Source organism: Patiria miniata, unplaced genomic scaffold (assembly GCF_015706575.1).
Source record: "Patiria miniata isolate m_02_andy unplaced genomic scaffold, ASM1570657v1 HiC_scaffold_7, whole genome shotgun sequence".
Lineage (NCBI taxonomy): Eukaryota > Metazoa > Echinodermata > Asteroidea > Valvatida > Asterinidae > Patiria > Patiria miniata.
Genome location: NW_024037074.1, coordinates 5,427,126 through 5,441,198, shown reverse-complemented (window position 1 = coordinate 5,441,198; position 14,073 = coordinate 5,427,126). Strand labels below are relative to the sequence as shown.

Here is a 14,073-nt window from a genome sequence, read left to right as displayed (position 1 = left end):
CCGATTCGCCTCAGGCCCTTTAGGAATACCACATGCCCGCGCCGAAATAACTCCGGCGAATTCAATTACGGCTTTGAAGCATCTCGTGATGGACCCTCCCGAAAAACAATTTGATTTGTGGGGAGAGGGTTGTGCCAATAAACGGCACGCTCTGATTACAGAGCGCGTATACGAGGTCGTCATATGATTAGCTGGCTGTCGAAGGGAATAGTGGCGGGGTGATATCTTCCAAACACATTCTCAAAGAAAATATTAGCCAGTTAGTGATATCCAGGACAAACAAGGAAGGTACGTAGTACCGCGGTACATTTGTATTTCAACAAAATTGCTATTGATTCCGGGAATAAAAGTTGACAATACATGTATGTCATTCGGCCAATTTTTTGGGTGATTTTTATCGAGTTTTGCATAACGAAAGGAGGATTGCTCATAATGTCTTTATCATAGAAATCATCCTCCATATTGCTAACTATACATGAATGTGTGCATCAGCATCATGTATACATGCATACATGTATCCATACTATGTATACATGTAAACATGTTTACATGTACATTGTATACATGTGTATCATGTATACATGTATACATAAATGTGTGCATCAGCATCATGTATACATGTAGATGTATACATACATGTTATACATGTACATTGTACATGTACGTACAAGATTTGATGACACCATCAATAAAGTCGAGGCCATATGGCAGCCCGAGCCCGTCCAATGATCTTGGTCCAGATTTCCTGGTCCAGCATGCAGGAGCGCACCTCCACAGCGGTGACCAAGCCGGTGTCCCGTTTCAGCATGTCCACGAAGGAGAGACTTCTTCTCCCACGTGAGGCAGTGCCCATGTGGGCTCCCAGAGAATGATTGGGCTAGCGGCCAGCTCGTGGTACGACGGACGCAATGTCCTGCAAGCTTGAGACGGCGTTCCCAGATCTTTTTCGTCACCTCCGGCAAGCCAGCATAGAGGTCTACATTCTTCATCACGTGATCCTGCCATGGGATGTTCAGGGCCATACGCAGCATCCTGATGACACTAAGTTTGCTGACAAATGAAAGTGTGGCTGATGCACATATGACATGGACATTGCAAGGTTATTATACATGTAAGATGGAATTTTGCGTCGGGTGATATAGATCAAATTAGGTTTTGCCCTTCACCGACGTTTAAACACTGTATACTCAGTGTGTTACCTCCCGAGTGAAAGTTGAAAAAAATCACTCGGGTGGGACTCAAACCCACGACCTCCTGCCTTCTAGTGCAGATGTCTTACCACTCGACCACCGAGCTAACGGGATCGGTTGGCTGGTTCGAATCTGATGTACATAGCAGCGGGTACGGCATAAATTATTATAAGATCCCGTTAGCTTGGTGGTCGAGTGGCAAGACATCTGCACTAGGAAGCAGGAGGTCGTGGGCTCAAGTTCAATCCGAGTGATTTTTTCCAACTTTCACTCGGGAGGTAACACACCGAGTATACAGTGTTTAAACATCGGTGAAGGGCAAAACCTAATTTGATTGCAAGGTTAATTATCCAACTTTCTGTTAATTTCCGTGGGCTTCATTGGATTTTCATGATACAGGTAGGTATTCATATCTTTGTAGTTCTTCTGGAAAGTAATTTGAAAATGAAGTCATGCAAAACAGGCGAGCATCTTGGTTTGATTGTGTAGCATTTAATGGCTATTGATGAATGTATTTTTGTAGCCTTTGTCCTTCACAATAAAATGTATTCACAACATCAAGGATGACACGATATTTGTAGGTTTGATAGTGTTTACTACAGTTTATTCTGAACAACATATATGTACCAAATAAGATGCAAAAGTAAAAAGCAGCTAAGAATATGTAAAGATTAATAAAATTCTACTGATATAACAAAAGGAGTATGAATTTGCATATTTTGCAGAGAAATTGGGCAGAATTGAACGTAATCTGTATGCAGATTTTGTTGATCAGTGTTGATTAGACAAAACCATGAGCAGTCATGAAAGATGACATTGTGGAGCCTAAATGTATACAGATTTCAAAACTTATTAGTTATATGTTTTATCATTATCCTGTTTGTCAGTTTGTATATATTCCTTTTTACACAAGTGATCAATTGAGTCTGAATAAAAGTGCTTTTTGAAAGTTATAACAGTTTCCCAGTATGGAGCCGACTTTAGTTTATAGAAATAATGATGCCAGATACAATCAAAACACCAAGAATAATTGACTTGAAATAATTGCATTGTATAAAAACATTCTAAAACACTATACATGTAAGTAATATGATGATGCCTGAAACCATGGTACATATACATATCTCCAATGACACTGTTGAACAATAGTTAGTAGAAAGCATTTCATGTCAAATCTCGTAAATTGAAGAATAATATGATACCGGTACATGTGTTTCCATACATTTGAAGCAAGAGTGACACGTTTAAATATTGTTTGTTTAAACTACATTGTGTACAAGTTATAGATGTCCTTGGCCTTCTATCGTCTATGGAGATATTGAGCATACATGTACAAGGCTCAGCATGGCAATGTTATATTTTGAAATTGGTTATTTATCTCATTCATTTGGAAATGTATTTCACATCATTTGATATGTGTTTCTGTGTATGGAAGCTGATACATATTTGTAAACACACAACCCAGGAAAATGTGTACATTGGCCTACTGTGAATGATTCTGTACCATGGATTCAAGATCATGATGTCAGAGTAATATAAAGATACACGTATAACTTTTAATTCTAATTCTTCTAAACCCAATACGTTTATTTCAGTTATTAAAATATGGTTTAAAGTTGCTTAATGATGGTAAAACAATCCCAAGAAATCCCTGCACTGAGAGTAACAATCAGACCAAATATTTAGTTTGGTCATTAACAGAAGGAACTCTGTTACTAAAAGACAAAAAAGGAAACAAAAACGTCGCAAACATACATGTAGTTGTATAACATCAAGTGAGTATAATAATTACTTAACAAGACTCTGAATTGAGGTTTTATCTTATAATTATGTAACCATTTATTTTGCTGAAATAGAAAAACTTCACAAACTAATTTTTAGATTAACTTACATGAATTGTCTGAGTTGTTTAAAAAAAAACTATTAAAAGAAAAAATCTTACCCTTTCATGCCAAGGAATTAAATATTCCGAATTTCAATTTCGATTTTCATTTTTTTAGTTTCCAGTGGGATCATTTGGGGAGTAAAAAACACTGGCATTTGTTATGGATTTGAGTTTGTTACTCCCGAAGCGAAGCAAAGGGAGATATTCCTAATCATCCAACACTGAGGGATCATTTGTTTTCACTATTTCCCCGCAAAAACATGTTGTATTTGTTTTACTATACCTCATAAATTCATAAATTCATCAGGCAGTTGTGGTATTTCATTCGTACCACGTTTTTCATCGTGCATTATTTGGATAAAGTGAATCATTATTTTAATTTAAGAAGACAAACAGAATAGCAAGTTAATGTTGCGTCATTTAATAACTTTAATTCACGCAAAACACAGGATTTATTATAGTTGTGTAAAATTTCACCCAGTTCCTCCTCGGTTAAAATCGCAAAGCGAGCACCACCGGTCGCCATTTTAATGTATGCCATTATAGGCTGGCACAACTGTCCTCACTGGTACTGTGATCTCCACCGTATGCACGTAAAGCGTATGCGTCATTGGTAAAGAGATAACATAGGACTGATGGGAACAAATCTAAAGCTGCGATCCAGGTGTGTGATAGTACCTCCTTGGTTTTTGCGCGACACGCGTGCGTACGATGACGCGGGGCCGGTGATAAAACTTTCACACGGTTGAGTTGCTGAAATGGACCAGTGAAATGCAGCAGTTGCCTGATGAATATTTATGAGGTATAGAAATTTGAGATTATGGCTACATGTAACCAAAGACCGATGATACGTGTACCTGCATCGGCAGGCCTCTCACTGGTGCCCTGTCTAGCGGTTGCCGGCCACAAATCCCTTGGATCGGAAGTATTGATACAGAGACCAACTGGTTATCACAAGATGAATCTGTAATCACAAAATCAATTCAAGATTAATTAGGCAGCTGTTACGTTAACTTACAGTGACCGTTAACGATGAGACCGTTGGGCAGCGCCTCATACTTCAATATTTTTTAGCTGTCTCACCATGCTCACTGTCACTGTGAAATGAGACAGGACCACTCATCTTATTGAATCTGGAAGAGACACAATTCTATGACGGGGGGGGGGGGGGGGGGGGGGGGGGGGGGGGGGGGGAGGGGGGGTTTAGATGTCTTACATGTACAGTTGAGTCTCGTTCGGATCTAGCCAAATTGTTTGTTATAATCAGAATTTTGTATTAAGAGGAACATCAGTCCCATTCATTGTGCACATAAATGCACAGTCGGGACTAAGGATTTATGTTTGTAATAGTCAAAATTTTTTGAGACACGAGTTTGTACTAACGAGATTCGACTGTATACATGTATACTTTCAAGATTCAGAACAAATTCCCACAAGGTATCAAGCTGTAAATTAATGCTTGATCATACTGCAGGGAACTATTATGAGGAAGCTTTTCATAACCCTGCAACTTATAACCAGTACAATGAGATCTATTTGTAGAAAAAATACTTATTATCCCAGATAAATAATGACATGTTCATAAATGAGATACCGGTATATCTCCTTTAACCTTCCTAGTGTGAATTCAATATATTGAGCAATTTGTAAATCCTTTTGAAACCCCGCAGGTCAGGTGAAGGGATATGAAGTGTAAGTAAACTGATACAGCAAGTCATGACACACAAAAAACAAGCTCGATCGGATCTCGCAAGCCGCGGGCCAACGAATTCTTGTTCATGCGTACGAGTCACGTGATTGTGCCACGTAATTTCTGGAAGGAGTACTGTTTTGAGTAAAAGTGACCCCATGATGACCTTAGACCCCAGTTTGGTCATGTGACATGTTGGGGCTGAGCTACTGATACTATTGACAAAGTTTGGTTAAAATCGGTCAAAATACATGTACATGTATGTAGGAGCAATAGACAATGTCAACGTTGTTACTAACGGACTAACGGAGAGACATGTTTTGTTGAGCTGCTATCCCGCAGCTAAAAAACCATCACTGTGGAGGGCAGTGAAGCGTGACCGAATCTGCCTACTGGTCTAGACCTGAACTTAACCTCGCAAAACAATTGTGTATGGATTTGAAGTCTTCTTAAATCCACAGTCTACGATTACCTCAAAGGAATTTGATGTGTCGGGTGTTAGGCCAAAAAAAAATACTCGGTCTCTGGTCAGTGCACGCATCGATTTTAATCATGCGCGTCAACCTTTTTTTTCCTTCAAATTATCACGGAAGCTACAACAGCGCCCTCTATTGCCGCGCCTCCTCAAATTTTTGTACCAAGGAGCACCAAGGAATGGGGAAATTGCACCAAGGCAAATGATATAGGGCACCAAGGCAAATTATGGAGGACACCAATGTATAATGAGGACACAAAAAAGCAAAATAGTACCCACCTTGTCTGTACAATACAAGCTTGAAAAAAAAAAAGCCACAAAAAAAACCCCAAAAAAACGCGTCGCCGCATCAATTCCAGAACTTCAATCTGACCAGAGACCGACTATTTTTTTTTGGCCTTAAATAACTCTGTGGGCAAAAGTGGTTTTGCAAAACTTGAAGGGATGTGAAGTGCAGAAGACTAGGAATGTTATGGTTCACTCATATTGTTTGGTTGCTTTCTTTGTTGTTTATAAACAATGGCATCCAGTATACCTAGTTAATACGCTTTCATTGTGTCTTTCTAGCAAACTTTTCAACAATACTCACGTTCCAGATAGCTCGGACGGCATACCAGATGATCAGGAAGAGAAAATAAGGCTGATTGCTCAATCCCTGCAAACACAAAATATGAAATTATCATGATAATTTACCTTAATTAACCCTAACCCCCTAGGCCCTTTTTGCTTACAACCATCCTCAATCCTCCAAAATTTTGCAACTCCGCCTAAATTTTTCAAAATTGTCAGACAGTCCTGCCTCAAAATGCATTCATCCTCAATCCTCCAAAATCCTCTTGTGCTTCAATCACCATTCATCCTCAATCCTCCAAAATCCTCATGTGCTTCAATCACCATTCATCCTCAATCCTCCAGAATCCTCATTTGATTCAATCACCATTCATCCTCAATCCTCTAGAATCCTCCAAAACCGCCAGGAGGATTTTGGAGGAGTGAGGTCGGTTAGGGTTAATGACTTGGTTCTTTTGTCCCTTGCTCTTCATATGTTCAACTGCCGCTCTGACTCGAAGATTGTAGAGCATGTGTTTCGGGGTAGAGACATGTGAAGAGTTTGTTTCCAAAACACATTAACACCATTTTGTGACATTTTAGAAACCTGCCCTCCTGTGGTTGCCAAAAATCAGTTTAGATTGCTGTTATACATGTATAGGTAAACACAACTAAAGGCTAATGAATACTAAGAGTGAAAAATTGTATTTTTAAAGGGGAGGTACAACATTTTTTTCTTGCTGCAATATTTAGTAGTAAATGGATTTGGGGGCTTAGAGTGTTATGGAAAATATTGTCAAACTGACTTGTTTCACGTTTTGGGATTGAAGCTGCTGCAAAAACAAAGAAAAAAATCATGTTCTTGTAGTCTGGTTCCCTGGCCCCACTTAAGATAAAACGGAGCAGTTTGACTTTAATTGAAGAATTGTTAGGTCAGAAGAGAATCAGTCCGGCAGGCTTGTACCCTTCACATGTGTGTAATCAATTGCAAAGAAAATGCAGAAAATCTTATTATGAAAAATTAACAGCAGTTTTCTCCAACGCTGTTCGGCCGACCGGCGTTGGAAAAATACCATTTTTCTTGAAAATGTCAGCACACCAGGAGCCACGATTTTACAGGGTGCTTTATTAGAATGTCATTCCGTAACAATCCAGTAAGATATTTTGTGATAATTTGATCATTTCGTTGTTTGATGTTTGCAAATGTTGTATCTTCCCTTTAAGAAACAGCTCTTAATCTGTGTGTGTTCTATAAGTTGAAATAACTGAGCATCTTTTTCACTTTTTTTCAAATGGATATTATATTGTATCACTTTTTGGAGAAAAAAAAAAAACTATTAATAATGTATGAGTGTCATACCCCAAGCTGATCATCGGTAATGATGCCCAGGTACACCACATAGCCCAGCTCAATCACCGTCCCGATGGCAAGGATGACACTGAAGAAAGCAGCAGATCCTGCGCTGTTCTGTAATAGGACAGACAATGCACTCAACACATTAACCCTAAACCTCTAGTACCTGTAGCCGAGTCTTGTTAATACAAACTCGTTCGGACCTAGCCAAATTGTTTGTTATATCAGAATTTTGTACTAAGAGGAACATCATCAGCCCCACTCATTGTGCACATAAATGCACAGTCAGGACCAAGGCTTTATGTTTGTTATAATCAGAATTTGTATTAACAGAGTTTGTACTAACGAGGGTCGACTGTACTTCCTCAGGACTACCCTGCTAAATCCAACAGAGTCCAACCGGACTTTCCTGTTCAATCCACTGTGCCTCAGTTTCAGTTGTCTGCTGAATCCAACGGAGTCCAACAATGCGTTATAATGCGGTTCAGTTGCCTGCTGAATCCAACATTTTGCATGAGGAATGTACACAAGGGGTTAACTGCTCAATCCAACAGGCTCCATCGGGTATGTGACATAGTTGGATCCTGTTGGATGCAGCAGGGTTAGGGTTTATGTAAGATATTTTTTTTATGAACTCTTTCGCTCAACGTGTAAGCTTTGCGCCCACATCATTGTATACAAGAAATCTGAGTTTATACTTCAGCAACAAACATGTCATCTGTGTCAATCATGAGATCATTGAGATGAGGTACATGTACTAAATTTGGTTATTATATGTTTTTGATTCATTCTTCCACAACGTGCATGTACTCTTTATGATGCACTCAAATTGCAAGTATTGACCATGCTCTAGTTCCAAAGCACATAATAACCATATGTGTCAATCATTTCATTTGTCCACTCTATATTTTGACTATGAAGCAAAGGTACTTGTAAATCACTATATACGTGTGCATGTGACTAAAAGATTCTAAAAGTCCAGTTTTGTATACGTCTTTCAAATCACATTCCGAGTGACATTAATTAACCCTAACTCCCAGCATTATTTACTAGGAACCATATACCCATCCTGGCAAATTCCAACACCATATGGGAAACTGCACACACATATTTCTGACTTCGTCTCTGGAGGTGTGCCAACCCAATGTAAAAGACTGTCAGTTTAGGGGTACTGTACCCATCCTGGCATATTCCAACAAAACATGCCGTTGGGGTTTGATGGGTTGAGTTCTGTTAGGGTTCATGCGTAGGCATCCTTTCATGTTTAACCTTTTCTGTTACACAGTATGGTACTATCATGGATTGTAAACTTAAATTTCATAAACAGTGTAGGCCTTACGTGAAATAATTTCAGCAGTTTGTCATTTACACATGTAATCAAACTTACACAAAATGCTCCAATGAACATGATGATAGCAGCCAGAATCATGACAACTCCGTGCAGACCAATCAGGATGTACGTCAGAACGAGAGTGGCTGTAACAAATCACAAAATCATTGTATAGGTCTAATCAATATTTAATCACCTCAAAATCACAATTACCTCAAGTCACTCATATCTAAATAATATCTAAGGGCGCCCTCTTTCGTCGGCGCACGGAGCCCATAGCACATACATACTCCAATAGCACAAAGTACGCGCAACTATTTTTTTTCTGAATGTGTACAAAGCCATGCTGCTGCATGACACTTTACATTTTGTAATGACAAAATTTTCATGTTATAATAATTAAATAGTTATAATTTAAGAATCTAGATGTATGCCCTCGTCTCATACCAGTTTGTGTTTTTCTAGGTTGTGTCTTTGTGTGTCTCACTGTTGTCCATTTTGTCCTTTGTCACTGTCTCTGTTTTTCTCAATCATGTCTACTTGTCTGTCGATAGGTTAGGGTACAAAAGCGTGACGCTTCACCTTATACCTAAATGTTGTCGTAAATTTGTTTTACATTGTAGTATTGATCCATGTACATTATTATACACAATTACATAACTCCTTGCATTTTGCTCTGTACATGTATAATATGTTTACACGGCATTGTAACATTTTACATGTATTGTGTGGAAATGGCAACATTGAAATAAATGTTTCCACTACTAAAAATGCCAAAAGTACGAGCATAGTGTTGATCGGCGCCTTAGCCATGTAAGCTGTTTCCAGTTTCTTGGTTTTTTTCCCCTGTTATTCCAGCTTTTGAAAATAAATTATCAATCACAAAAAATCACAGCAGAATCATCATCATCATATGAGATTGTAACCCTATAGCCAATGATCCAGGCAAATTGAAGATTGCATCGCTGTCACTAAAAGAACTTTGGGAGACTGTTGATTATGGTCTCAAATTTAGACCAGCATTGGGAACCTGTGCATCATTGTGACTGACTTTAATTTGTGACTCTCCATATTGTGTAAAATTGTGCCAGAACTGAAGATAGTGAAAACATGCAGCACAAGAAAATAGACTGGCACAGTCCACACACTGTCTCGGAAGTAAAGGAAGTCAAATGACACGTCTGGTACCCAGTCTCTATTTGTATAAATACTATCCATACAAGCCACCAGACTGCTGTAGTCAATCTTTTTCAGAAAGGTGGAAACCAACCTTGTCCCCAGTGCTCACTTTATTTCCAACCTTGTTTCCAATAGTAAGCCCTGGATAGGAAACTTTCTTCCTGTATCCTGATTCGATACCGCAATTGGCTAGTAATGGATTTTTATCGTGTACTTGGTGCTATTATTCACAACGTGCAGTACATGTTTTCACAATCATTCGTCCACGCCTTCTCGAAAATACTGATTTCCTTTCCCAATTTGCTCATATTAATATGAAATGTGATACTGCATGTTGTCTCGATAAGATCGTAACAGTTTAATTTAAAAAAATGTGTTTTCGTGACTCATGCCGTGCTCGCACTGCGACGAATTGACTGCTTTTACCCCAGACACCACATACAAAAACAAATGCTAATGTAACGCATATCCAGGCACCAGACTGTTCCTCATTTGCATGTATACGTGTTCAAAAATCTTGCACATGCAAATGATCCAATACCAGGGTGAGAGAGCAGGTAGTGATGGGCGCGTACTGTTCGACACCCGGGGACGAGGTTGGGTGGAAACATGTAAATAATAGTCTTAGGCTTCAAATCGAAATCACTTGGCTTTACCCTCTGGTTCAAAATGTTGAAGAAAAATCCCTTTTATAACTTGAATTGAAACCTCAAACTTACATGTAATTGGCTGGTGAACTACTGAGAACCTTGTCTTTGCCTTGTGGACATTTTTGGAGAATTTAAATCCTCCAAAATCCTCTTGGCAAATTGGAGGATTTTGCAGGATTGAGACTACAGTACATGGCTAAGAAAAATAAATAATGGATGATTTGAGGCTGTAAGCAATTTTTACATTGAGGCAAACGGATGATTATGCAGGATTGAGGTTACATCCCAGCAAACATGTTGAGGGAGTTAGGGCTAATAAATCTTGGTCTTTGCAGGTTCCTAGGGGTTGCACAGCTAACCTGCTGTCTTAAGCCCCTATTTGTGCTAATAACGGTGGAAGAGTTATTGCAACAACTCACCGGTTTCATGTGGTTGCGTTGCAAACTTGTTGCCCTGTTGCAGAAGGTCCAAGAGACCCCATACATACAGAAGGGCGGTGGCTGCAGACACCAACTGAAATCAAATCAAATCAAGTCAAATCAATTGTATTGTTTCAGTGTTATGCCAAATTGTAGACTTTGGATATTTTATGATCATGATGTTTAGAAACATGCATTAATGATTCTAGCACTGTTGACAGTGTTTATTTTTTTTATTTGGCTTTAGATATTTCAGAATAATCCACATGGAAAACACATGTCAAACATCTTTTTTGAAAAGAATGATGTACATGTATCTTGACACCTGTTGTTTTTGTATATTTGGTTTGCCCTGTGCCGACGAATGCTGCTCACAGTGTTGCAGTACTCGTACTCGGTACTCGTCGTACTCGAGTACTACTCGAGTAAATTTTTTTGTAGTACTCGTACTCGTACTCGTACTCGAATGTCAAAGTACTCGTACTCGAAATGACAGTACTCGTACTCGGGCAGCAAAGTACTCGTACTCGACATGTCGAAATTGTACTCGATCATTAATTAAAGTACTCGTACTCGAAAAGCAGTACTCGGGGGAAAATGTTATAGCTTCACTTACCATGGCCTTATTTTATCCATACTTTCAGTTTGAAATGGTTGATTGGCTTGTTGAGAAATCAAGATTTCCTGATTTTCTTCTGTGCAAGTCCGGACAAACACATTTAACAGCTAGCCATGAGTGGGTCTGTATATCGGTCTGACTGGGCCTCGGCCAATTACGCACAATGAACCATTTGCCGTATGGCCGTATTCGGAAATTTATGCGATCAGTACTCGTACTCGTACTCGGAAGTACAAGTACTCGTACTCAGGGACCCGTCCTTGTACTCGAAGGTACATGTACAAGTACTTGTACCGGTACTCGTACTCGGCAACCTACAGTGTGTAAGTACTCCGCAGTACTCGGTACTCGGAAAAAAGTACTCGACTACAACACTGGCTGCTCAGTGTTGTCCGAGGACTTGCAAGGAAAAAGTCACCAGCTTTCTCAGGTGGGACTGCTGCTTACTGGTACAGATGTAACTTTACATCTCGTCTGCGAAAATTCCATCTTATAAAAAGTTTCGACACTTTCATCATTAATTGCCCCATCTTCTTTATGTATGTTTTTCATTGCAGAAAGGTTAAAAACATGCATTGTGGATGGAGAAACGTTTTATATCTTGTTAGAAAATACTTTGAAACGCATCATGCCATCCTCGATAAATTGCTATTCAACACACACACAAAAAGGTCTGACCATTCTCTAGAAACTTTCCAGGACTTTTCAGCACCTAAAATTTGTTTCGTTTTTTTTTTTTCAATGAGCTATGTGAGGTTTCAGGTTGTTAGACTTTCATTTTTCTTTTGGTGCATAATAACAGATATTACATGTAAATGTAGATTTTACTACATGTACTGGTTGCTGACCAGATTCTTAGGATGAATTGCCCCCCCCCCCTCCCTAGTACGGGGACAAAATGTTTCAGGCGATTGTGTTGTGTAGGGCCCTGTTCCCTATAACTTTTAAGTTATTTGACTTACCAAATTAGTTGGCGACGTTAAGAACAACAGGTGTGGCGAAGATAAAGGGCAGGTTTTTGAAATTTTGAGGGAAATGTTGGAGTAAAATGACGATGACGACGAGAAAACGCAACACTGAAATAAAGATGGCAATCACAGCGATGTACCGTGAAGGCACAATATCACGCTGAATCGCATGGCACCAACCGTAAAAAGCGTACGAAAATCTATATTTCTACATGTACCTCAGATTAGAACTGTTTAAAATTACAAAAAAAAAAGTGTAATTATATTGAGAGAAGTCTGCTTTACATGCGTTAGCATGTTTAGGGTTAGCCCCATAAATGTGGCCTATTTACTGGACTGCCTCCGTAAACATAGGCCACATCCACATGTACAAAAATGTGTCGCACTTTGCCAAATTTTGATTTTCACATTTAGGCTTAGTTTGAAGGTTTTTTTGCTTTAGAAGCATACTCACCCTCTTTATAGGCTAATCAGAAAGTGCTGCCTTTTTCAGATGTCTAATTTTTGTGAAATTTCGTGTTGAAATTTTGATACGCAAACGTGTAAAAATGAATCTGGAAATTTCACGAAAAATATACATCTGAAAAAGGCAGCACTTTCTGATTAGCCTATATAGAGGGTGAGTATGCTTCTAAAGCAAAAAAACCCCTACAAACTAAGCCTAAATGTGAAAATCAAAATTTGGCAAAGTCGACACGATTTTTGTACATGTGGATGTGTGGCCTATGTTTACGGAGGCAGTCCAGTAAATAGGCCACATTTATGGGGCTAGTTTAGGGTCAAAAAGTTATTTTGGAATGACACAACATCCTTGACTCTAATTTGAGCAATTTATGGGGGCCCTATACACTACACAATCGCCATGTTTCAAATCTTGTTCAAAATACAACTGACAGTTTGGAATCTGAATGGGAATTAAACCAAAAATGGAGAACCTGAAAATATTTTAATAATTTACTCTTTATTTCCTGTTCTGTCGGTTCAGATGGATTTTTTTTCTGGCTGGCACACCCTTGTTTAGTGTGATCAGGCATAATTCACCCATAGGGAAGGAGCCCAAATATTAGTCTTAAAACTTTTCTTTATGTTCAAAAGATTTTAAGCTTACATTTTCATCAACATTTCCTATTTGCTATTTTCTTTTGTGGCACACCCTTGTACATGTCCTCATTAGGCCATGACCCCAGCACGCACTGTTGTATGCCCATTCCAAATCAAAAGGTGCTTTGAATGACATGCATTCCAATGCCAACCAAGAACTTTCCACCTTAATTTTTGTCACTCACCAAGAAAAGAATGCTGGACACAAGAGCCCCTTGGCGCAGAGGCACGCAGCAGAAGCAGTGCTGATCCAAAATAGCCATCTTGGTTAGTGTTTTAGTACATAAACTTCATGAAGAGTATGCCTAAAACTTTGTTCTCCAAAGTTTTGTTGGGAAGGCAATCGGACTGTACTGTGACGCACTTGCACTAGAGGAGTATACACCTACACTGTGTACACGAGTCACTGCACAGTTCACAAACAGGGTGTTGTCTGAAAACTCCACCTAGTGTTCCTATGCATTGCAGTGCCACAGGTCCTAGTCATCAGCTCAGAACTTTTCAGTTTGTGCATTGATCCGCTCCCACTTATTAGCATATGAAATAAGTGTTCCAAATAATAAGTTGCTATTCTTAGTACATGTACACGTACATTGCATTCCGGTAGGTACAGTGGTATTTTATACCTGCATGTGCAGAGATGCCAACCATTACTCTTCTGGAG

General features: G+C 39.1%; 2 protein-coding genes across 6 annotated transcripts in view; one reads left to right on the top strand and one right to left on the bottom strand.

Annotated features, from left to right (window-relative positions):
- LOC119744824 (ankyrin repeat domain-containing protein 49-like) overlaps positions 1-14,073 on the top strand; it is a 36,857-nt gene that overhangs the window by 19,052 nt on the left and 3,732 nt on the right. The window contains exon 1 of one of the 4 annotated variants that reach the window (XM_038220983.1): positions 13,939-14,012. The exons of the other annotated variants lie outside the window; for them this stretch is intronic. The gene's annotated coding sequence lies outside the window, so the exon portion shown is untranslated. Of the gene's footprint in view, positions 1-13,938; positions 14,013-14,073 lie in introns of those variants that run through there. 4 annotated transcript variants of the gene reach the window in all.
- On the bottom strand, positions 2,745-13,940 carry LOC119744826. 2 transcript variants are annotated; one of them, XM_038220985.1, is made up of 6 exons: positions 13,595-13,940; positions 10,722-10,815; positions 8,531-8,619; positions 7,150-7,257; positions 5,830-5,895; positions 2,745-4,039 (listed from the first exon to the last, which is right to left on the bottom strand). In XM_038220985.1, exons 1-6 carry the CDS (start codon positions 13,670-13,672, stop codon positions 3,965-3,967), a joined length of 510 nt encoding a protein of 169 aa, XP_038076913.1. In that variant the 5' UTR covers positions 13,673-13,940; the 3' UTR covers positions 2,745-3,964. The 2 variants fall into 2 exon arrangements, with proteins under 2 accessions (XP_038076913.1, XP_038076912.1); XM_038220984.1 differs by having other exon boundaries at positions 3,184-4,039; positions 8,531-8,625; positions 13,595-13,847.

Excerpts from the sequence above, each read along its gene's own strand:
- LOC119744826 (XM_038220984.1), bottom strand. The coding sequence starts at position 13,672 with ATGGCTATTTTGGATCAGCACTGCTTCTGCTGCGTGCCTCTGCGCCAA. Across the intron at positions 7,258-8,530 it reads TGTTCATTGGAGCATTTTGT|AACAGCGCAGGATCTGCTGC; the intron begins GTAAGTTTGATT and ends GTCCTATTACAG. Across the intron at positions 5,896-7,149 it reads TTACCGATGATCAGCTTGGG|GGATTGAGCAATCAGCCTTA; the intron begins GTATGACACTCA and ends TTGTGTTTGCAG.